The 24,186-nt window shown below is 41.8% G+C and overlaps 1 protein-coding gene across 1 annotated transcript in view; it reads right to left on the reverse strand.

The window, feature by feature from the left end:
* ARID1B (AT-rich interaction domain 1B) overlaps window positions 1-22,034 on the reverse strand; it is a 335,100-nt gene extending 313,066 nt beyond the window's left edge. The window contains 4 exon segments of the mRNA XM_054394179.1: window positions 19,832-21,636; window positions 21,886-21,933; window positions 21,936-21,965; window positions 21,968-22,034. Coding sequence (XP_054250154.1) covers window positions 19,832-21,636; window positions 21,886-21,933; window positions 21,936-21,965; window positions 21,968-22,034 — 1,950 coding nt within the window.
* Between the last annotated feature and the right edge of the window lie 2,152 nt (window positions 22,035-24,186).

The raw sequence follows: 24,186 nt of genomic DNA on the forward strand, positions 1-24,186 counted from the left end.
GAAAATTTTCATTTTTGATTGAAAACATTTAGTAGTTAAGTATTAAATTAGAAGAAACAGTAGACTGAAGGTCAAAGTCCTTGTATTACTTGAAAACAATGTGATTTGAAACCATGAATTCACACACATGCCTACATTCACACCAGCTCTTTTGTATAATGTAACTGATTCCCAAGTATCATTTTACAATTCTGATTAGGTCTTACAGAAATCTTGTTTATTAAATTGCTTTCTTTAGGCATGCATAGCTGCTAATTTGTTTCCAACTAAATCATGTATCATCTGAAAAAGATTACATTGCAACAACAAAACAACACTCCTGGGATTATGCTTCATCTGGATTTTAGAATTAAAAAGACAAATACTGCAGGAGTTGTAAATTTCCCTTTAAAGAGGGTGGTGGCAAGAACACCCTGAAATTGGGTAATTCCAGAAACATTAATGTACTTAGCATTTAGCAGCCATACCAAGAGATACACATTGCAAGTCAAAACTTCCAGTATTAAGGGATCTGTTCAGCTTTAAACTTTAATTTCTACAGAGGGGAAAAAAAAAAAACACAACAACCCCAAGGGCGCTTTTTAGATTAGCACGTTTTTATACAAACATATATTGCAAGAAAAAAATAAATAATAGTAGCAAAAAAATTAACATTTCCGCTGATACAAAAATATTATCAGCTCTAATACCCAAAGGTTTTAAACTCAAAAATTTAAAGAGATTTGGGAACTACTTCCAAAGAACTCTACAGAACAGACCTCCAAATACATGGCTGGATATTAACACAAATTTTCATGTGGCTTCCTGAGGAAAAAATTCTGACCTGGGTTTAAACTTTTGTTTTAACCCTATTGCCTTCACCTACTTCTCACTCAAACCCAGCCAAGGTTGCTAAGCCTTCACTGCTCTGCCCACAATAATGACAAAAGCAATAAATTCTTCTACAAGCACTGGCAGCCACTGAAACATCCCAGAGCATCTCAGCACAAAGAAACACATGGGTAAATGCAGAAATAGGGATGCAGGATTAATCATGAGTAGAAACACCTCTGCAACAAATTAAGAAAAGTGTGTCCCGCAGGTCTAGGGAGGTTCTTCTCCCCCTCTGCTGTGCCCTGGTGAGACCACACCTGCAATACTGTGTCCAGTTTTGGGCTCCCCAGTTCAAGAGTGACAGAGAACTGCTGGAGAGAATCCAGTGGAGAGCCATGAGGATGATTAGGGAACTTGAGCACCCTCTGTTTGAAGAGAGACTGAGAGACCTGGGGCTTTTTAGTCTTGAGAGAAGACTGAGAGGGGATCTGAACAACGTGTATAAATATCTGAGGGGTGGGTGTCAAGTGGAGGGGGGCAATCTCTTTTCAGTGGTACACAATAATAAGACAAGAAACAATGGGTACAAGCTTGAACATAGAAGATTTCCCCTCAATATGAGGAGAAACTTTTTTACAGTGAGGGTGACGGAGCACTGGAACAGACTGCTCAGAGAGATTCTGCGGTCTTGTCTGGATGTATTCCTGTGCAGACTACCCTAGGTGATGCTGCTTTGGCAGGGGGGTCGGACCCAATGATCTCTGGAGGTCCCTTCCAACCTCTAATGTACTGTGATGCTATCCAGAACCTAGAGTTTCTACTCAAAAAAAGCATGTGTTTTCAATATACAATTATAGTTTTCTTTTAATATTGCACCATTTAAAATCAACATTCCAGATATACGTGGTCTGAGAAATATGAAAGCAGAAAAGCTGATCCATTTCTTCAGTATTTCTCATCCAAAAACTATGACATAACAGGAAAGCTGACTACAACACATTCATAGAATTTCCTCCCTTCTCCTACAGCAAAAAAAACCCATCATTTTTAAATTCTGCCTGCCTGATAACTCTTGGCTTCCTTCCACTTCTATGCCCACTTCTTACTTCCCAGTCCTTGAAAGAGTCCGTATCAGCCATTGTGTGAAAACACTAACAGCCTTCCCAAAAGCACTTCAAAGAAACTCTCAGTTATTTTGTAAAGAGGACATTCAGGATGAATGACCCCACTTTGGGCACAGCCCAAAAACAGAGTATTACCAACTTCCTAAAATTACCAAATCTATAAGAGAATTAAAATTAAACGATCAGGTTAAATGGGATGGAGGAGAAGGAAATTACTGCCTTCATGAACACTGGAGCAGTACAGGTATGGGGAATCATTCCTGTACATCTGAGTAAGCTATTTTTGAGGGCAACAGCAATTTGAGTATATTTACATCAAATCTTTTTCTCTTCTCCAAGGCTGCAACTTAGAGCAGCCTCTTCCTGCAACTGATGAGAGCTGAAGACAGTTCATTCTGTCAGAATCACTTGGCCTAGTCAGAAGAGGTCATTTAGCAGCAAAGACAGATGTTTCTCAGCTGATATAACTAAAAGGCAAAACACAGCAAACAAGCCCAAAGACTCATTTTAGCAATAGGGTATCTGCAATTCCAATTTTAGGTTCTGTCCAATTTAGAAAGATGTTATTCATCTGACACTCATTTGCAAACTTCAATTTAGGATTAAAGAGCTGCAGATACCATGTGTAAAAGCCTGAAACACACATTATATTTGTTCTTCAAAGAAAAAACTATCTTTCCTTAAAGCCATATTATTCACTACATATTTAACCTGGCTAAAGCCAGCTCTTTTGCAAAGTACTGTGATTTCTTGAATATATTTGTTCCCATCTCCCTTTACACTCCTAGACCTATAGTTTTTGCTCAGTTCCTTCACACAAAAAGAAACTGAATTTTAAAAAAAGAAAAAAAGAAAAAGAAAACTGAAACTGATTACACATCAGAAATACAGTCATGTAAGAAAAGGAAGTATCACACAAATTTAAACTAAATTGCTCAATGCCTGTGGTGGGTTGAAAATCTGTGAAAAAATTTAAAGGCATAGTCTAAAACTACCACAATGTCCAAGAAAATGAAACACAGCTAACACAGAAAAATAGTAATTTCAGGAAAAAATACACCCGAACAACAGACTATCAGACAAAATAAGAAATGGACATTATACTCAAACCAACATAAACATCATTAGACTGTTTTGGCAGAAAACATTATTTCCAAAAACGAGAAACAACTCAGATACTTGAAATAATCCTGTATGAATCCAGGCATCCTCTCACACCAATTCTATGTCAAGTTCAGCTTGCACAAAGCTTTTGGGGCATGGGATGCATTTTTATAATTTTTGCTCAGTCTCTTACTACTAGAAGATACAGCAACACCTGTAGTGAAGATTTAGGTCTGTCTTACCCTGCCTCAGGGCAGAGGGATGGATTAAATGACGTCCTAATATCCCTTCCAGCCTTGCTCTTCTATGATTTGGGAGTTATTACATCATCTCTGCTTTATTTAAGACTTCTGCTTCTGCAATTTGCTTTTCATTTGAAGTCATAATCCTCAATCTCTAGCCCAATAAGACAACACAGGCATTATAACACTATAAACATACTAGAAATAATGATAAAATAAAGAGGACCAAATAAAAGCATCTATTTTCAAACCAGTAATTTCATGAGAAGTAGAAAAGATACACAAAAAAATGGTTTCTAAGGAATTTAAGTTGACATTTGCAAAAAGATTGCTAAAATACTGCAAAGAAATGTTTGCATATTCCTGTTCTGGGATAGGTGTTAAGGTAACGATGAGACACGATGTATTATAAGCAGCAAAGGAGATTTAGGCAGAGCAGAATCAGAGGAAATGGCCAACTTCAGAGCACTGTCCATGTAAATACCTCGCTAGTTATCCACTTCTGACAGAACCAGGCAAGAGACATCACTCCTCCAGATATTCTACAGATCAGCCTTCCTCTGACTACATCAAATACCAGAAGAACACTTACACTCTCTCCTCCCTCTGTATCCAATTTGAGTTGCTCCTTGTATAGCTTCTGCTGAGCAAGGTCCTAACTGTCTTGTGTGAAGATCAATAAACTTCAGCAATTCACCAAATTATTAACATTTTTGGAAACACTTTTTTCAACTTCATCAGGAAAGCTTCTTTCTGTGATCCACAGAGATGCATGTAATTATAGCTACAGCACAACAGAACTCGAGGAATAACGAGAAACAGGAGATAAAAAAAACATCCAATGCAGAATTCATTAGACAGCCACAGACTATTCCACCTGTTGTGTTGTACATGGTACGCTTGGTAAAACCACACAGGAAGGGAGGAAAAAGACGGCATATGTACCCAAGCAGCTAGGAACATGAATTTTGATCCCTTTTTACATCCTATTGTTATCCACAGCCCAGGAAGCTGTTAATTGGCCTAAGTAATTGGTTTAAATACCCAAGTCCCATTATAAAAATATACTATGAAAATGCTTAGACACTTATCACAACCAAGAAATTCTTAACTAAAGTTCAAAGCTGAAAATGCACTAGGGACTTGTCTACACTGAAGGGGGAAAAATGCATAATTATACCAATAGAACTAGCTGAGTGTGAAAACTTACTCCAGTACAGGAGTATCCTTTCCAACTTAAGCTTATGTGCTTTGGAAGCAGAATAGGATAAACCATGAAAACTCTTATTCTGATGTAAAGGAGTCTCCATAGGGAGTTATACTGGTATAATTATAGCATATAATTATAGCACATAGTTGTACCATTATATTTCCTTGTGTAGACAAGCACTAGGTGCCTGGTCCACATGTATTTTCTAGCAAAACAAATGCTTATCAAATTTCAATAGAGGCACATAAAATACTTAGCTTTTATTCTTGTTTGATAAACCTTCTTCATTTTAAAGTGACAAATTACTTCAATTAATCTTCCTTGAAAACATTCTTCTCTCTGCTCTCCTACATGGCAATAGATTATTCGTGTAGTGGAGACATCATAGACTAACACTTTGAGAATGGCTGCAGTATCTCCCACACTGATTTAGGTTCTCATCATACAAAGCAAGTGGTGAGAAATTAGGTACCAGGAAGGAATAAGGTGCTGTTTACACATTTGACTGTCAGACTCACACCTTTTATAGTACATCCCCAGCTACTTTAAACAGTCAAGCACTTCAATAATTTAGTCTCTGTCCTTCTGACAATTTCATTCTCACCTCATTTACTATAGAAGTTAAAATATTTCAGTCAACCTTGAAGAAGCCATGCTTCCTCCTCCTTCCTTCATGCACACACAAAGGAGAAAAGTACACTACAAACCATGTCACTAGTTGAACTTCAAGCTATACCAGAGAACCATAAAAGATACACAGACTACAAAATTACCAAAGACTCTTCAAGAATCTTTTGAAAATAAGCAACTTTTCAGAGGATACTGAGCTCAGAAACTCAAATTTAAGCCTAATAAATTGTCACTGTTTGTGAAAAAATCCCTCAAAAAGGGAGCAAACAGAAATACTGTTATTCCAGCCTCCAAAAAATGGAAAATGCTGACACTCTGCCACAAAGGTGTCAGTAAAATTATTAATAGCAATAATACCTCAGTTTGAGCATTTTAAACACTCAGAAAGGTTAAGTGACCCCAGAGGTAATTAAGGACCACTGTAACCATTTTGCAGGATGAGTACGTAAATCTCTATTACAAAATTCTCTTTAACAGCTTTGCAGAAAATTGCAATGCCAAAAAATGTTCTTTGCAGGATGGGCATTCCCATGTTTTGCTTTGTACTTCTGAACAACTTCATCACTTGGCACTGCATCTGCTTCATCACTTTGGTTTTGGAGGACATTCATAGCACTCCAAACATGTCTTGTTGGCTCCCACAGACACTAGTTTCTTTGGTGGCAGAGATCTCTTGACTGGGATGCCCCTTCCTTGCTCTCCACGCTCAGCACAGCCCCTCAGCCCTGCAAAAGTGCTTATCAGGTTTGCTGACCTGCATGGTGCCTCACAGATCCACTGGAGCAACTGGCAAGAAGGCTGCCAAGCTGGAGAAAGCACCAGCACTGAGAGAGAACAACCACTGTGGCAGTTCCTTCTGAAAGGTGCCCATTTTGCAGCAGCCGAAGTGACAGCAACAGGCAAAGAATCCTCAATGGACTGTAAAGCAGCATCTACACAACAAAACTGCTGCCCTTTTTCCAAATCAGAAGCTTGCATCACTGTACCGAAATTCTGTACCTAATCATTAAGGTCAACTGATCTGGAAATTCATCCTGATTATCTTTAAATTTGCCTCATGTCTGCAAACATGCTTGAAAAGAAACACTGACAGTTCTTACATACAAAAATTTTAACATATCTAAAGGAAAGCAACAGCAGAAAAACTCTGAATAGGTATTATAAAAGACAACAACAATAAAAAAAAAAGAAATGTATCAAGATGAGCAGAAGATGGATACTAAAACCGTTAGTTAGCAGGATAATAAGAGGAAGGTTAGTCCAGAACTCCAACAGAAGTCTGAAGTCATTTGTACGATTTGAAAACGCTATAAATAGTGGAAGGAATTAATTTCACCTGCCCCTTAACATCAGCACCTGAGCTTATCAGCTTAGAGCTTCTTCAGAGCAAGGGAAAAAATAGGTTAACTTTAGGGGCATGATTCATTAGACCTACATTACATGTCTACTTTAGAATGAGATGATTCACACCAAGAAAGGACTACTTCTTTACACCAAAGAGAAGCAAAGCCCCCACAAAAATATTAGGTATAAATTCCTATAATACATATGGTTAGACAAGTCTCGTCCTTGAAATCTAGTATTTCAAAGATACTGAAGATTAATCTGGCCACTGCAGTCAGTGTATTCTCTACAACTACCACCTTGGCAAAAAAAAAAGGAAGAGGAAAAAGAGAAAATAAGAACACTCAAATCTTTTAATCACTGCTTCATCTTCTTTCCTTTTTGAGATGGGGACAATTATTCCCTGCTCCAGAGAAAAGTTGAAAATACGCTGTTATTATTTACAGACTAATTTTACACTCAAGATACAGGGCCATGATGAGCTGAAGATGATACTAACCTGTACCACCACCAATCCTGAACCCCACGTTCAGCTGAACACAACACTCCCCAGCCTTACCTCTGTTCTGGAAAGATTGTGCTGCAAGTCAGATCAGCTCAATGATCTGGCTGAAAGCTAACCATTCACAGGTTTTGTCTGGCAGGATTAGATTTCAGACAGATCAGCGTGCTGATGCTACGCACGACACAAGGGAAGCAGCAGGGAGCTGATAAAAGGGTGCGACAGGTCTTTTCAGCAGAAGTGAAGTCTTAGATCAGCTTCAGACTATCATTAGATTCATCCTCTGGTGTAAGACCTTTTAGGAACACAAAACTCGGTGAGAGTGCCCAAGGAGTGTAACAAAAGGCTACAGAAAAATGTCGCGGTAAACAAATTAGGCTTTCAAGTTTTCTACAATTTTCCCCAAAGAAATTCTGGCTGGGTATCTACACAAAAGGCACATGTCCATTTAGTTCAACAGTATCTTTCTATACATTTATGTGCTACAACCTTTCTCCCGCTAATTTACTTTGTTGCAGCCTCTGATCTTCGAAAGTCAAGAAAAACCTGCCTTTTTGAGAGATACCCACCTGGATCTTCTGATGAATGTCTAAAGAATGAACTTGATTTTAACAAATATTCCCTGCTTATTCCCAAGTATTAATCTAAGAAATGACAGATGAAACATATTACTTAATGCTCAGTATCAGATAAACATTTGGGGAAAAAACCACTAAGAACAAAAAAACCCACCACCACCAAGAAAGAATTTGTGTACATTGTATCCTTCAGTCTACAACAGGATATATAACCACACTTCTGGAGAGAAAACTGCATTTCTGCTTATTCCTGGCACCTTGGCTGAGACAGCTTGCTTGAGTAAGAGAGACAGTCATTATCAAGTTTAAGAACTTCAAGAAAGAAAAAATGTCATCAGAAATTGTAATTATTTAAACCTCCTGTTATGACACAACAAACTGCAGCCTTTAACAAAAGGCTTTACTTTCTTTCTCTATCTCTTCAAGGACAACATTAGCCCCAAGCAAAGAAAAAAATTAAACTGAACATTGAAAAGCAGTAGGAAAAAACAGGGTAAGCTGGAGTCAGCTTTTTCAAACCTAAAAGATAAGTAACTATCATAGGTAAGTCTGAGATCTTTTCTTAAGCAACAAGATTGTTGCAATAAACAGGTAAGTCTTCTGAGAGGTGAAGTAATAGAATTTGGAAACTACCTTGCAAGAAGAAATTTGCTTTTGCTCTTCTCTGAATACCTATGATATTTTCCTTAAACAGTGAAACCACCCTAATCAACTTTTTTAGCAGGTTTAATTCACCATCTTCACAAGCTACACCCCCTAAAAGAAAATATGACACAGTAGAATAACAACCAACAATCGTTGGCAGCTTGCTTCTTTCTACATCCACAATCTTCTGAGAATTAAGATGAAATCTATTAAATTAAATATTAGGTACTGTAAAATTGCACAGATTGCATCTAGCACATCACGTTCACTACTGAATATAGACAATTAAATACAGTTTTTCCTCTCCTCAGTTCTTGCCTTTTCCACACTTCACACATATGCAACACCACCTCACTTGAATTTTCATGCTGACATTTTTTTCTGTATTTGCCCAAAACATTTTTGAAAACAGATTTTTAATTGCAGCTGCCACACCAGGTGAAAAAATAAACTGTGCACGTCAACTTACATTCCAAAAAAAAAAAAAAAAAAAAAACAGAACCATCACCCTCAGACAACTACTTGTACAATATCTCCTATTACACTTCAAAGCCTTGCTTGTTTTGGGGGATGGAGGGGAGTGTTTGTGGCTTTATTTTTGTTTTTTTTAGTGCAACTTGACCTCTGGTCACCAGAAGAGCCTACTCAGGAAGCTGGATAGCTAACACACTTTCCCTGATGTCACTCTTACCCAACTACTCTTGTGCACAGATTCCCTGGAGGACAGAGAGGAGCAACTGCAAATCAGAGCAAGGGATGGGTACTGGGGTCACTCAAAAGCTATTTTCTCCCTGGATACATGGTCACACTACTCACTCTCTTGCAACTGTAAAATGGCAGAAGACAGTAAGAATTTTTTCCATCGCTCCAATGGCTTGGAATGTGAGAAAAACAGGAATTTGGGTATGACATTTAAAGAAGGAAAAAGAAGTAACACATAACAAAGGACCAAGACCAATGATTACATTTGGATAAAAGAAAGCAGTAGAACTTTGGGAAGAAAAGAAATGAGACAAAAATAACCCACAAATCAATCTCCCACTCTCTGCAGAAGAAAATGCAGAGGAAAGCTTCCAGAAGCCATATCTCACAACACAGCTGGCACGTGATAGTATTGGTATCCCTAGAAAAAACAGAGGAATGCATCCATAGCTCTGCCAACCACATTCCAGCAAATTAACAGCTCACCGAGGCCCTGGCTGACCTTCCTGCTAATAACAACATGTGTTATTATTACTATTATTATTATTTAAATGATCTGTGAAGAAAAGAAAGGGGGCTATACAAAGTCTTCCTGGGGCAGCCAATCCCTTCTCCATTTCTTATTCACAAAGTGCTTCACATGGCAAACTCTTCATGAACAATCAAATCCCTAAACGCTACCCCAACGTAAGAGACAACCAACCATTGTACTTAAATCTAAATATTTTTTAAGGTCTCCATTCACATCCAGAAAATGTTCCAATCGTCATCAGAATTCACACATAAAACTCTTGATAATTTAAGCTGTAGTAGCCCTCAGACCCCAAGCTAATTCTCGGGAAAACAATTTATTTTGAAATGTTAGCAACTATACCAATACATTGAGCACCTCAAAAAGGCTGGTCTAAAATGCAAGACCGTTTGCTTCAGTCACTGCCCAATTAGCCTCTTCTCTTTAAAGGAAGAGCTCAATTAAGTCAGGAACTTTTCTTCTGAATTATTTTAAATGTTTTTTCCTTCATTGTGGTTGGATCTCAGTTAGTGTAATTGCTATTTATATCTAAACATTAAAAGGTCTGGTTATGGGGTTTATTAGAAAAGCAAAATGTGTTTTTAATACTTAAAAAAACCCACAACAAAATACTTTGTAGCACTGTTTTCCTCTGTATTTGCATACCACATGTTCAACAACAAGAAGAGTATTCCACAGAAAGCTAACAATCTCCAAACTGCCACTGAAGTAGTAGTTCCTACAGTGTGTTAGCAGGAAAATCCATTCTGTGCCTAGCTGGTGGGACTATCACAAGTAATTCAGGGTTTAAAAGAATAAAATATATACTGCAAGCCAAAATATACTGCAAACCAGAAACAAATACAGTATCTTTTTGTTAGAAAAAATACAATTTTAAATCTAAAATAAAATGTCCTTAAAGAAAACCGCTAGAAATACTCCATGCAAGCTTATGTCAAAGTTGTGATGGCTGAGGGTGACACAGGAGAAAACCTTCGAAAGGCAGCTAAGTGACACACAGTCAAGGACTATTGTTGGAAATAAACAAACCGTCCCCAACCTTTTCCCTTCCCAGTCGTGCCCGAGGCAGCAGCTGGGCTTCGTCAGGTGAGGCAGTGCACACACCGCCTGCCGCCCTGTCTGCCATGCCAGTCCCACTTCCTTGCGTCACTTCTGCCCAAGGCAGGGATGAATGGCTGTCAAATTCCCCGAGGAATAAAAAGAGGGGGAAAAAAAAAAACCAACCACCCCACAACAAACCCCACCAGCCTTTCTTTCTGAGGCAGCAAGTTTCAATGGAGGGAGCACATGGCTAATCTACATATGTGAAGGTCAGGGCACTCCAGCCGAGGAGGGGAAGAATGGAGCAGCTCACGTAAGGGGCCGCCTCGCACGCCCTGGCTTGCTGCCCGACAACCGAGATTGTTGAAAAGCAATAGATAGCTTCTGGCAGCGGCAAGGGGAAAAATATTTTGATCATGTGACGCTATACAAGCTAACTAGTTTGCTTCATGTGTGAAACTTTTACAGACGCTACAAATACCACGTTTGTAACCGGCCCCAGAACGCAGCCCGCCCTCGTCCCTCCCCGGGGAAACCTCAATCGTCAGTCAGCGTTTCTGCAGGCTGGAAATTCCTCAGTCAAGCAAAACTACAGCTTAAAATAAATTATGGAAAACAGAATACAACCAGCTAACAGTTATCTTATATATATATATATATATATATATATATATATATATTTTCCTGGCACTTTCCATCACTACTAACTATAGAGCACCATGAAGTTACCTGCCTCACAGAAATCAATCTTTCTGTATATAAGATAGACTTTCGAATATAAGTAAAACTGCCAGGTAAAATTATTTTGCTGTTGCTGGTACACAACTGAAGCAGCCTAAAATGTACCTACCTGCATTTTTTTCCAGAAATATTTCTTTAAATAGCCTCTATCTATGTCCATCCCTAAATACCTTAAACAGCAACAGCTCTAAAGAGCAAGCTCATTTTTCTTGACTTGGGAATTTCAAGCATCTAAGAAACACTGAATTTAAAAAAAAAAAAAAGGCACAATTATCTTCCAAAAATCATGCCTGAAAGCAAAACATCAATACTACTATTTCATATGAACAGTATATCCAAAATATTCACAACATAGAGTGCTACACAAAAAAAAAAACCCAGAACTCCATATATTCTACCCAAATCAAAGGCTGCAAATAAACCAGCACATTTCTTTGATCCTGTCAAAACAAACCTCCTTATCTCTATTTTTAACTTTAAAAAGACTAAAATTTAAGAACTAAAAATCCTGTCCCTGTGCTTTCAAAAGAAATTTTCAGAGCTGATGTTTTAATACCTTGCTTACAAGCAAGCAAGTCTGACAAGCTAACCAAATAACATGATCATTGCTGGGAACACCTAGACTCAGATCCCATACCAACAAATACAGAGGGGAAAGTACAGTGCAGAGCAGATACCTTCACACATAACAAGTATTTAGACTGCTTATTTATTTTGCACTACACTGTAATTAAAACTGCACAGCAAACTCAAATCATTACATAAGACAAATATTATTATTTTAATATAGGGAAAATGAAGTATTCAACAATGAAACCAGCTACCTTTAGGTCATGCAATCAGCAGACAGCTATCCAGCATTTCTGTACCATTTCTATACTATTTTCCTGAAGTCACATAATTTACTTACCATAGCTGAATTCACTGCTTGTGTAAGGAAGGCACTATTCCACTTCAGTCAATCTGTGAATTAAGCCACGTCCACACTAGGAACAGCACACACAAGTACAATTATGTTTTAAACAGGATCTGTGCTTTAGAGATTTTCTGAACCTATTTTCTTTCTTAAAGAAAAAACTACACTCAAACTTCTGGTCCTTCTGTGAAAGGCAGCTGTACCAGGGACTGCACTACAGCAAGACAGGCTCTCTTTCCTGCATAACAGATCACTTCACACTTTTAAAATGTGACCAAAACATGTTGTGGAACTACCTACCTCATAAAAAACTCAGCAAGTTACCTCTTATCTCAACCCCACCTCAGGAGAGACTACTTACAAAGGCTACTATTTTGCCAGTGTAGACACACTACCACTCCAATGGTGAGCTAAATACAAAGGGGTTTACCACAACAGCTATTAGTCAAGGATGCAATTAATTCTCTCAACATCTATAGAACAACAATAGAACTTCACAGTGGACCTGGCCACATGGTCTTTAAACAGTAATTTAATTGAATCAGTAACCCGGCAGAATCAAAACCATTTTGTAACTAACACAGGTGAAAAAATTACTAACATCCAATAGAAACACTTGCTACTGAAATTTTTTTTTTAAAAGTAGACTGATGCCTAACATAAACACCAAACAAAGCTCTCTCTCAAAAAAAAGTACAACACTTTTAGACACAAGGCCCTATTAGTAACACAACACCACTTCCTTAAAACAAAAACAAACAAAAAAGTCAAATAAATCCACCAAATTAAGTGGGTTTTACATTAAGATATTTTCCTCCCCCACAAACAGAAATCCTATTACATCTAATTTCTTTTTTTTTTTTTAAAGGCAGAAAAAAGATTTGCAGAAAATTCCTCCCCTACTCCCCAATGATCAGAGACTGATGGGAGTGGCAAGGGGAGATCAGCAACACAGCCCTACAGATAGAAGTGTCAGAAGACCTATCACTCAGACAGATGTCTTCATAAACAATTATCAGATCACAAATCTAAATTCAGTATGTTTTCAAGCCTGACAGGGCTACAAAGCAGAGGGCAAGACAGAGCACAGCAATGAATTCTTAAATGCAGAACACCATTTGCAACTGGTCAAGTTCAGACACAAAAGATTAACTAAATCTTAAAATTGGAGGAACTAATAGAGATTACGCATTTCTACACATGCTCAGCCACTATAACTCTAATGAAAGAAGCAATATGTAAGTAGATCAAAAACTACTGAAAGCAATTCCTTACACATCATCCAGAACCATCAAACTCTGGTTTATACCCACAAACTGACTACTACCCATTCAGAAATTCAGCACAGCTTTCATGACTTAGTTTGGAAGATTTAGTAAACATAAATGAAGCATTAGCATAATGAACTTAGGCTACACAATTTTCTGCACACTTGTAGGTGCCTTCAGATGAAGTAAGGTACCTATACAGGGAATACAAAGTTTGATAAAAGATACTTTACAGTAAGAACAATTCCCATAAGGAAAGCAATCTTATAACAAGACGCAACAACCGTGATTTTTGCATCAAATTTGTTCACTTTAAGATAATGTATCTGCCAGATAAAAAAAAAAAAAACTTGGTTGTAAGGCAGCCTGTGCATGCACACCCGCACCCGCTCAGCACATACTTGTGCTTTGCGTATCACATTCATCGGAAGGCAAGTTCTGCACCACCAGCTAAGCTCCTGGGCACTTGTTCAACTCAATTTTCCTCAGAGCTTAATTTCTATGAGAAATCCAATGACTTTATATAGATGACATTGAGTGCATAATGATAAAACAGTGCAAGGAATACTTGAATTTTAGGTGACTATGCCTTTAGTTTAAGGTGACTATATTGACACAGCAGACAAATCCCTCATTTCACTCAGTCATTTGTCTTTTCAGTTGTTTGAATATAAGCCTTTAAAGCTTAAATTCTTCCAGAACAGAATGTGTTCACAGTTAAGACTGGATTTATTCAAAGCCTAAAGTTTAAGGCACCAAGACCCTATTTATTTCAAAGAAACCTCTGTTTTCAGTTGTGCCGAGGTGTTCCTGCCAGAAGCAAGGTGTGTATTATATGCCTCAGTTTCCCCACCCTGTATAACAGAAAGCGGACTCTTTCTCCAGTACAAGGCACATCAGAAAGATAGTGTAGAGATCAAACCTACTTGGCAAGTTGTTACTGAGAAAACTAAGTTAGTTAAAAATAATCCCATACAAATTAGCCACGTACTCTCCCTAAAATGCATTGTTCACAAATTACATAGGTATCTTGGGATACTTTCATCTCTGAGAATTCCTTGACTGCATGCTGAATGGGTTTGGCCCTTTTGGAGCAGACATGTCCCTTGCAGATCACTGGATGCCACACTCTCAGAATTGGAAGTACAACAGAAATCCTCCAGCCCACCTGTAACACGAACACGGCAGCACTGTGCCAGCACGTTAACATTTGTGCGTAAAACTAAGCATGAATAGTACAGCAATAGCATGAATAGCATTGAATAATGCAAAAATTCAAAAAATAACCTTATGATCATAATGGCAAAGCATAGAGGTACAGAAACCATTCAGGTTTACTAAATTAAAATAATATTTAAATTTACTAACAGGTAAGGCATCTTTAAAGTGAAGTCTACTGTAACACGATTTGCTTCACAAGATTTTCCTGTATTACATTTATTTGCTTCTCTCTGCACTAAGCAATACAAAAACAACACTGTATAGCACCACTTTTCTATTACTAGGTTTTCAAAACAAATTTTAAAACCACTAAGGTATACTTTTAATTGAAGTTTAATTAATGTCCTCATTCAATCCTACCGAAACATGTATTTAGCACTATGTAAATAGCCCCAAATTGAAAAGAAAAGTTTTTTCCCAAGTATCTTAATAATCACAATTCAGAAACATATTCTATCAAGTTAGCCTACCACAAACACATGCTGTTGAAATTCTGCAGCCTTGAGCATGCATGTACAGTGAGTGTGGCAACACTACTTTGCATATCCACAGAGAACCTTCAAAACCTCCCAATGAATGGCACATTTTGAAAAAGTACTGAAATGTGACTAGTTAGGACACAGGTACAATCTTGAGGACATAAGGATAAATGAACTATTGCCATTCTCATGTTACCAATGAGAATGTCAAAATACCTAGGATGAAATATTTGAGGCGCAAAATTAGAAGACATATCTACCAGCTTTCACTGCAGGAATTTCACCTACTTTAAACTGAGCTATTATTTCAGAATGAAACAGTATCACCTAACAGACCCTGCTTAGTGACATCAAAAATTTTGCTACATATGTAACTAGAAAATGTTTCAACAGATTCCAATAGGAATGCCAAAAAGACAGTGACTGAGTGCTTAGCAATAGAATCCTTACAGAATGGAGGCAGCAATACAGTACAGGTTTGCATCTCCCTTTCTTTTTCGTATCTCATACACAGGGTCCTGCTCTTCAACATGCAGGCATAAGCACTACTACAGAAACCAATAACTGAACACTAAACCACAAAATGTTAAATACATGGTCATAATATATATAGAGATGCTACTGACTGATAACATTGCTATTCGCTACTTCTAAATAGAAGCAATGTGAATACTAAATAGTATTTATTTGAAAATGCACAAGGAAAAATGTATTTTATTCTCCCATCGAGACATCAAAAATCTATTCAGCACACTAGCAGCTGTTTAATGGCCTTCAGGCACAGGACTTGATTCTGCAGCCCTGGTTTAGCCATTACTCCCAATAGGGGCAATCTATCTGGCATAAAAAGAGCTGTAGAATCAGGCATATTCCGAGTTTCTCTGCTGCAAAACAAATGACTGATACACACACAAACTCTGAGTACCTTGACAGGTATTACAGGTATTCTTTCTAACACTTGCTATGCACTTTATGTGATACAGGTACTCCTGAAGAGACACAGGTTCTCTTGTGTATGTAAATGTTACATGCACAATGGCAAAAGATGTATATAAAAGCACACATACAGAGGCTGGCTAATGTGCTAAGCTACTGCAGTGTAAATCATAAGCAGAGAATAAAAGAAGCCTCGGGACTCTAAAATGTCTGTAAACTGACAAGGAATTAATCAATAATCAAAATAACTCAACGACAAGGTACTGCACTAGCATCACACAACTCCTCCACAATCAAATCAGTATAGCCACATGAGCAATATCCATCTCTGAAAACATGTGTTTCTTCAGAAACAGGCCTTTTACAAGCTTATGCCTTGTCTCACAATTGGGTAAGGAGATTAAATGAAATGGAAACAAAATTTTCTTAAATAATCCAGTAGTCTGGACAAACACAGAAGTTTGTTCCGACTGGGATGCCACAATTCTGCATATTACAAAAACTACCCATGCTGAGCCAAGAATTTCCTGAACAAGTATCTCAGATGTTGTAGCCTACTGACAGTCCTTGTTCTCTGTTCACAGTGCAATAGTTTCTTATAGATGTAGGGGCCAATCATCATCTGCTTTGCAAAGACACATGACAAGTGAGTGTATTCTAATGTGTGTATATGCATATATATCCACACGTATAATTAATGATTAATTAAAAAAAAAAAAAAGGCTGCCTGTTCAAATGCTGGACTGAATACTCCTTTTCTCTTCTTCAAAAAGCAATCAATTTATTCACCTAATAATATACATAGAAACTGACACGTGGAAATAATGATTAAAATAATGTACAAAACTGTGTTCTGTAACCTAATGGTAAGCACTTATTTTTTACTTGACATATTTTATACATTGAAAATATTAACTTAAAATCTAAAATAGTTTCCAATCACTTACTGATTAGGTAGAAAAATCATAATATAAAGAACACTGACTATTTGCCTCTATGACAATTATTTTGAGGAAAAACATAGTAACAGTTTAAAAATGAACAAATAAAAAAGATCTAAGAAATTGTGCCCTTTCCAGTCTATTCTTTACAAGCTGCATCTTAATTCTTTCAGTGAAAAAAACACAAAACAAAACCCAAACAAACTATGAGAGGATGTAAACCCATAAATATAAGGAAGTATTTCTAAGGGTCATACTGAGGACATAATGAATCTACTCTTGCTACTCCAATAAAAATATAATACTTCAAACAATTTCTGCCGTGAAGGAACAGCACAGTGAACTAACACATACTACGTCTATCTGGCAATGATTGTTTTAGCTTTTCAAACCATAAATTCTGAACTACCTGTGTTTAAAAGCAAGCAGATGAAGCAAATATTTTTACATTAATTATGAAAGGTTATGCATATGAGACCTTATTACCTTATGGCTTCCAGTGACCCTTTCATCAGTGTTAATTTTAAAAAGGTAAAAATTTAACACTCACAAAAAAAAAAATCTCATTTCCTTGGAACAAATAGAAAGTACATGGAATAAAAACCAAAAATGTGACAGGAGTGGTCTGTTGGAAGGCTGGAAGTAGACAAACGCACACAATGCCAGCCCATTCAGGATTTCTTTTTTTTTTCCAACATTAATACACCGTTCACAATATTAAGCGATGTTTTCTTCAGGTTCCCTTCATTGCATTATGGAAAAGATCCAGCCGTTTGATGATCCCGAAAGCATACACCTGCATTTGTTCCTGTCAGTCCTCACTGTTAAAAGCTATTAAAAGATTTAACAGTTCTTAATAGAAAGATCTTGTTGAAGGGAAAAGAAACACATAAAATTCTAATGCACTACTCCATTTAACACAATTCACTTTCCTACTGAGAATTGAAGCCTAATCTCACACTTGTGTAGAACAATAACGAGATCAACAACTCCCGATGCTTCTTGAAGTATTCTAAACACAAGTGAAATCCAAAAGCACATTTTCCCCCAAATATCTGTATTCGTCGCAGATGAAACAAATGCAACCTCTAACAGAACGCTCCTTTTTCCCTTCTTTGTACAATACACGGCCTTTTCTCACCCACAGCAGCTACATGCAAACAAGATTTTGTTAAGAGGCAAGGTATCAAGCTAACAAAAATTAGTAACATGAAAATCAGTATTTGCATTTTATTTTTACAAAAATCTAATCCTTTGCGTAATATCCACAAGCTGCAACATTACAAAATGTTTTTAGAGGCACAACCGCAACTTGAAATCCCGAATGCTCGTCCAAGCACTGTTGTTACAAGATACTCCCTACCGCGTCCAATTAGCACGGAATTAAAAATCTAAAAATTTAAGCAAATCGATGCCCAGAAGAGCCACTCCATCTAACCCAAGGGGGCGCGGGAGGGGGGAGGGGGGGCGGGGGGGCGAAGAGGGGCGGGGATGAAAGGGGAGGGGTGGCGGGGGAGATGCCCCTGGCTTTCCACCGCGCCGGTGGCCAGCAGGGCCGGTGGCGGTGCGGGGACCGTGCGGGTGCGCTCTGCCCCGCCTGGGCTCAGCGGCGCGACTGCCGGTATTATTTGTGGCGGGGGTTTCGGTGGCTGCGCCGCTCAGCGCCTCTATTTACATCAGCGGCGCGAGGTGCCCAATGGCGAGCGGGGAGCCAATCAGATGGCAGATTAGATGTCAACTCGGAGGCAGCTGTCTGGAGACGGTTGCAGCCAGTTTACCTCCACAATTCAAATTCCTAACCTGGCGGAGGGGACCCGGCCGCTCCTCGGGCCCAGCCGTCAGTGGGGCCCGGCTTCCCGACCCGACGCCTCTCCGCGCCGCCCCGCACTACACCGCACCGCCGCTCTCGCCCCAGAAAGGCGCTGCGCTACGCTACGGCCCGTCGCTCCGCGATCATCGTGCCTATCTATCGATCTATCGGCCGAGTTACCGGGCTACGGCAGGGGTGTGCGGGCAGCGGTGGCCCGCGCCCCTTTGCTGACAAGGACTTTTCCGTCTTTTTTTTTTTCTTTCTCTTTTCCCCGTTTGGATTTCCGCCTGTACTTGGGGAGAGTAGCGCAGTTATGCGCGCGCGCACCCACGCGCTCTGCCGGTGGGCCAGTCCCCTTCAGGTCACCGGACCCAGGCGCCCCACGCGCCCCGGCCCGCGCGGACGGCGGCGCGGGCACACGCGCGCACACGCGCGCTCTCTCCTCAGAAAGAGTCCCGGCCACGCTCCACGGATCTCACTGCGGTAACCCCATCGGGGACAAACTAATTTGCTGAGAGCGTGCAACGGCGCAACTCGTTCTGTTAAAAAAAAAAAAAAAAAAAAAAAAACCAAAACAAAACAAAAAACAACCAAATAACATGTTAAAGAGAGAGAGGGGATGGAAAGCCCCGTGAAAGATGGACGTTTATCCCCCGGGAGTCCCCCGGCTCCGACACTCCGGTTACAAAATCTACATCCCCCCCGCCCACGTCCCGAACTGCCTTGTACTCCGGGCCCTGCGTCTCTCCGTCACTATTTCAAAGTGGAGGCAAAAATATTAATTTGGTCTGAGAACAACCTAATTTCGACAGCGAAAGCCGCACTCCAATGCCTCCAGCCCCAGCGGGGCCGCGCATTGTGCGCTGCTTACCCTTACTATGGAGGCAGTGAGGAGTAGAATCGGCCCAGAGGCGGGGGAAAAAAAAATAAAATAAAAAGGGGACAGGGGACAGGGGGGGGTATGGAAAAAAAGTGAATTATAAAGAAACTAAGACCCCGACACGAGTCGCATGGAGTCGAGAAGCCGTCATTAATCGAGCGTGGGGGGTTACCTGGGTCCTGCTTATGGCCTGCCCGGTGCTCCCAGGGCTCATCGCTGGGTGATTTCTTTGTTGTGCCGCTGCCCAGGCCGGGTTTGCCGCTCCATACTGGGCGCCCATGTCCTTGCCCATGCCCATGCCTGCCGCTGCCTGCTGGCTTCCCGGGGCGGCCGCCGCTGCCTGGGGCTGGGGCTGCGGCGGTGGCGGGGCGCTGGGGTTGCTGTAGTCGGGGTAGCTGCTACCGTAGCTCCGCATCATGGGGCTGGGGGACGTGAGCAGCTGGTTCAAAGTAGGGGTAGCCCCGGACGGGTGCTGGTTCTGGCCGGAGAACCGCGCGAAGCCGCCGGCCGCCGCCGAGCCGGCAGCAGCCTTGCCGAGGCCGGCCCCGCCACCAGGGCCCATCATCATGCCGCCGCCCGGCTGCCTCGGGGAACTCAGCACCCCGTAGCCCGCCGCGGAGCCCCCGTAGCCACCGCCGCCTGCCCCAGCAGCCGCCGCCACGGCTCCCGCGCCGCCGCCGCCGCCCGCGCCGCCGCCGCCGGGGCCGCGACCGTAGCCCGAGTAGTGGTTGTACTGGCTGTTGGGGTAACCTTCGTGGGAGTTTTGCAGGGGATCCATGCTGTTGGGGGCCGCCGTGGGGTGCATTATCCCCATCCCGGGGCTTTGTTGTCCGCCATGTTGATCAAAGCAAGGCCCGGCGCGGCTCGCCGTAGCGCTGCTGGCAGGGGCAGGGGCAGCGTTGCCATAATAGCTATTGAACTCCGAGACACCCACCGCGGAGGGGCCGCCGCCGCCTCCCCCGCTGCCGCCGCCGCCGAGGCCGCCGCCGCCGCTCCCAGCGCTCGCGGGCGGCTGCTGGGGCTGCTGCTGTCCGCCCAGGGGTCCCAAGCTGGGGTGATCGTAGCGGCCACCGATGGGCTCGCCCATCTTGCCAGGCATCTCCTCCTCGTCGGCGCTTTTATTCAGCATTTGCTGCGGCTGCTGAGGGGGCTCGGCCTGAGCGCCCAAAACACTGTCTTTTCCTCCATGTTGCTGCTGCTCCATGTCTGCACTGGGCTGAGCAGCGCCGCCACCGCCACCGCCGTTGTTGTTGCTGCCGCTGCCGCCGCCGCCGAGGCTGCTGTTGTTATTCTGCACGGGATGGTGCTGAGGCGGCGGCTGCTGCGGCGGCGGGAATTGATTTAGCTGCTGCTGTAGTGCATGGTGGTGGTGGTGCGGGTGGTGGGCATGGTGGTGGTGGGCATGGTGATGCGGGTGGTGGGCATGGTGGTGGTGGGGCGGCGCGGCGGGGTGATCGCCTCCGACGCTCTTCAGCTTGTGGTTGGGGAGCAGCCCCGTCTCCATGGCCGAGCCTGGGTTGGAGGAGGAGGAGGAGGAGGAGGAGGAGGAGGAAGAAGACGAAGAAGAAGATAACGCCGAGGAGCTTCCACCTTCCTTCAGAGCCGGCTCCGAGGAGGAGCCGCCGCCGCCGCCGCTGGCGTTGTTGTTGTTGTTGTTACCGGCAGCGGCGGGAGCCGCGTTATTGGCCATGTTCAGCGGCTCGCTGTGGTGGTGGAGGAGATGGTGATCTACATTATTCACGCTGCTGCTGCTGCCGCCGGCCGGACTCCCCTCTCCAACCCCCAGCGCGGGGCCCGGCCCGGGAGCCCCCGCGGCAGCGGCCCCGGCCCCCCCTGGGGCCCGCTCCGGGCCCAGGCTGCCCGGCAGGCTCGGAGCTTTTCCCTTGCTGTTGTTCGCACCCGCTGGAGCCGCTGCAACTTGCGCGGCCATGATCATCGCAACATTGCGAGTCCGGAGGAATTAGTACTGATAATAGTTATCTACAAAAAAAAAAAAAAAAAAAAGCCAAAGGAAAAAAAAGGGAAAAAAAAAAATACCCCAACCCTCAAAAAAGGAGGGCGAGTAGGGGCGGGGGGAGGGAGATGAGAAGGGCAGAAAGAGAAGCGGCCGGGGAAGGGACTTGACTGAGCCAAGAGTATCCCCTGCGGACCGGTCCGCACGCACCAAATTACAGAAATTTCCCTCCCCGAGTCTGTGATTGCTATTAGAAATGGTAAGAACGCCTTACGGTCTGTGCCTGTTCCTGCTGTGTGATTTCATGTTGAAAGTTTTTTGTTCAGGTTTAAATGAAACTTTTTTTTTTTTCTCCTTTCCTCTCTAACCCGGATATGGGTAAACACACGTCTGGCGGAGCCGCGCTGGCCCAGCATGGCATGAGCGAGCGAGCGAGCCAGCGCCGGCAGCCATCGCCCCCTCCGCCCCGATCGCTCCCGCGCACTCGCAAAACGCGGACTGGACTCCGCGTGGCACTGGCTCGTTCCCCGCCGCCGACACCAGCGCGGCGGACTGGGGGTGGGGGTGCGGCCCCTTCGGGTGCCCCTGCTCGTAGTCCAGTTCTACGGGGCGGCGGCCAGCGTGGGGCACCCCCCGGGCTCCGCGGAGGAGGCTCTCAAACGCCGAACTCGCTTCGAGTTGCTGTGAGTCGAAGAGTCGAGGCGGGCCCCGCCGGGTGCCCCGGCCCGCCTGACTGCCTTCTGTGGCGGAGTGGAACAGACCGGCATCGGGACTGGGACTGGTCCCGACGCTGCGGGGTCAGAGGTGCCGCCGCCGGCGCTGCCCCGTGCGGGCATGTGCGACGGGAAGGAGGCGAGGGAGCAGTCACGAATGCGGAGCTGTGTCTCCAGATGTGATGGAGCAGAGGCGACGGTCAAACTTTTTGGGACCGCAGGCTGTGTCCGAGCTCCGTGTGTCGAGTTTTAAAGGCTTGTCGTCACATTCCGAGGCCAGGAAAACGTTTGCTATGGCACGGAAAAATAGGACTTCTTCCCCCTTCACGAAGATTTATATTTGTGTGTGCAGACAGTTTAAATTTTTAACCTAAAATTCTGCAACGATAAGGTCATTGCAGTTGTCCACATTGTCCAGCTGTCTCCAAATCCTAACGGTCATTTGCACTGATGATGCTTTTATATATAGGGCTGTTTTCAAGATGTTCGTTGTAGTTATTTGCAGATCAACAGGAGCTGATCAAAGAGAGCAAGACATTTTCGGTATTGTAATTGTTTTCCCAAACAATGTAATTTCCAGAAGACACTCGTGAAAACCTAGTAATATAAAAAGACAAAATAATATCTAAGTAACTCTTGCTCCAAATGGGAAACTGCTGCTGCTGACCTACATTTTATGTTTTCTTATAACTATCTTAACACAAATTATACCCTAACATTTAAACAGAAAAAAGAAAAAAAGGCAATAGTCACACACTAAGTTCAGTTAATAGAAGCATTTGGGAGTTCAACCACTTGCCTATGAATATAGGAAAGTGGGGTATTAGTGAACATTAGTAAGGCTCTAATCGACTTTGTTTTAAATGAATATATGTATCCACTCTGTTCAAGGTAAGCACATTTTCAAATTTCAAAATGAATAAATAGGAGATTCAATAATAATGGCAGAGGAAAATGCAGCAAGAAAAGATGCTGTCATGAGTAGGTAGGCTTTTTTGAATCCACTGTGAAAACATTAAAGGGCAGAAGCTTCATGCTATAATGTTGAATTATATGCAAAGATTATTGATAAATATATCAACAGTGTGATTTCAGTGGCTGTTAATTGTAGTTATGTCTGAAAAGTCAAATATATTCTGATTTCCATTATTGAGGTAGTTTTGAAAAGTCTCTGTGCTCGTCAAGTGCATCTTGCTAATACTTCTGTTACAACTGTATTTTTATCTTCTTGGGTTTTGTTGGGGTTTTTTTTGTTTGCTTTGCTTTTTTGGTAGTCTTTGCAAGTGCAAAAATGTTGTATGACTAGTAGAAAAACAAAGTGTGAAAAAAAAAAAGGTGAGTAATTCTAGTGGGGGGAATCAGGTGCATACCCAAGGGTCATTACAGTCTATAACAACAACAAATTGCTATTCTATGCAAACTGCTAGAAAGGGGTATATCATCTTTGAGCACAGAGAATAACAGAACTGTAGGATGAATTCATGCCAAATCATTCATCAGCTTTTGCCAAGAGAATACTACATCTTTGTTAGTGAGCCTTTTTGACATTTTCTCCTGGATTTTCTTCTTTTCTGTATTCAAATGCACACTAATTATACACATAAGTTGATTTTTTGAAGTATTTCATATGCAAATGTAAGTATAGATGTCTCCTTGTGTGTATTTATTTACATGTGTACTCTAAAATAAAATGTAAAATCAACTACACATTTATAGTTTAAGTCATTTGTATTCAAGCAAAAATATATATATTGAAAATCCGATACAATATACTGATAGCGCCTCAGCTGTGAATCACAATACTTCCTGACATGCTCCGCAACTCTTTCTAATCAGGAAAATAACATGCAAAGTTTAATG

The sequence above is a fragment of the Indicator indicator genome, chromosome 2 (genome assembly GCF_027791375.1).
Source record: "Indicator indicator isolate 239-I01 chromosome 2, UM_Iind_1.1, whole genome shotgun sequence".
NCBI classification, from domain to species: domain Eukaryota; kingdom Metazoa; phylum Chordata; class Aves; order Piciformes; family Indicatoridae; genus Indicator; species Indicator indicator.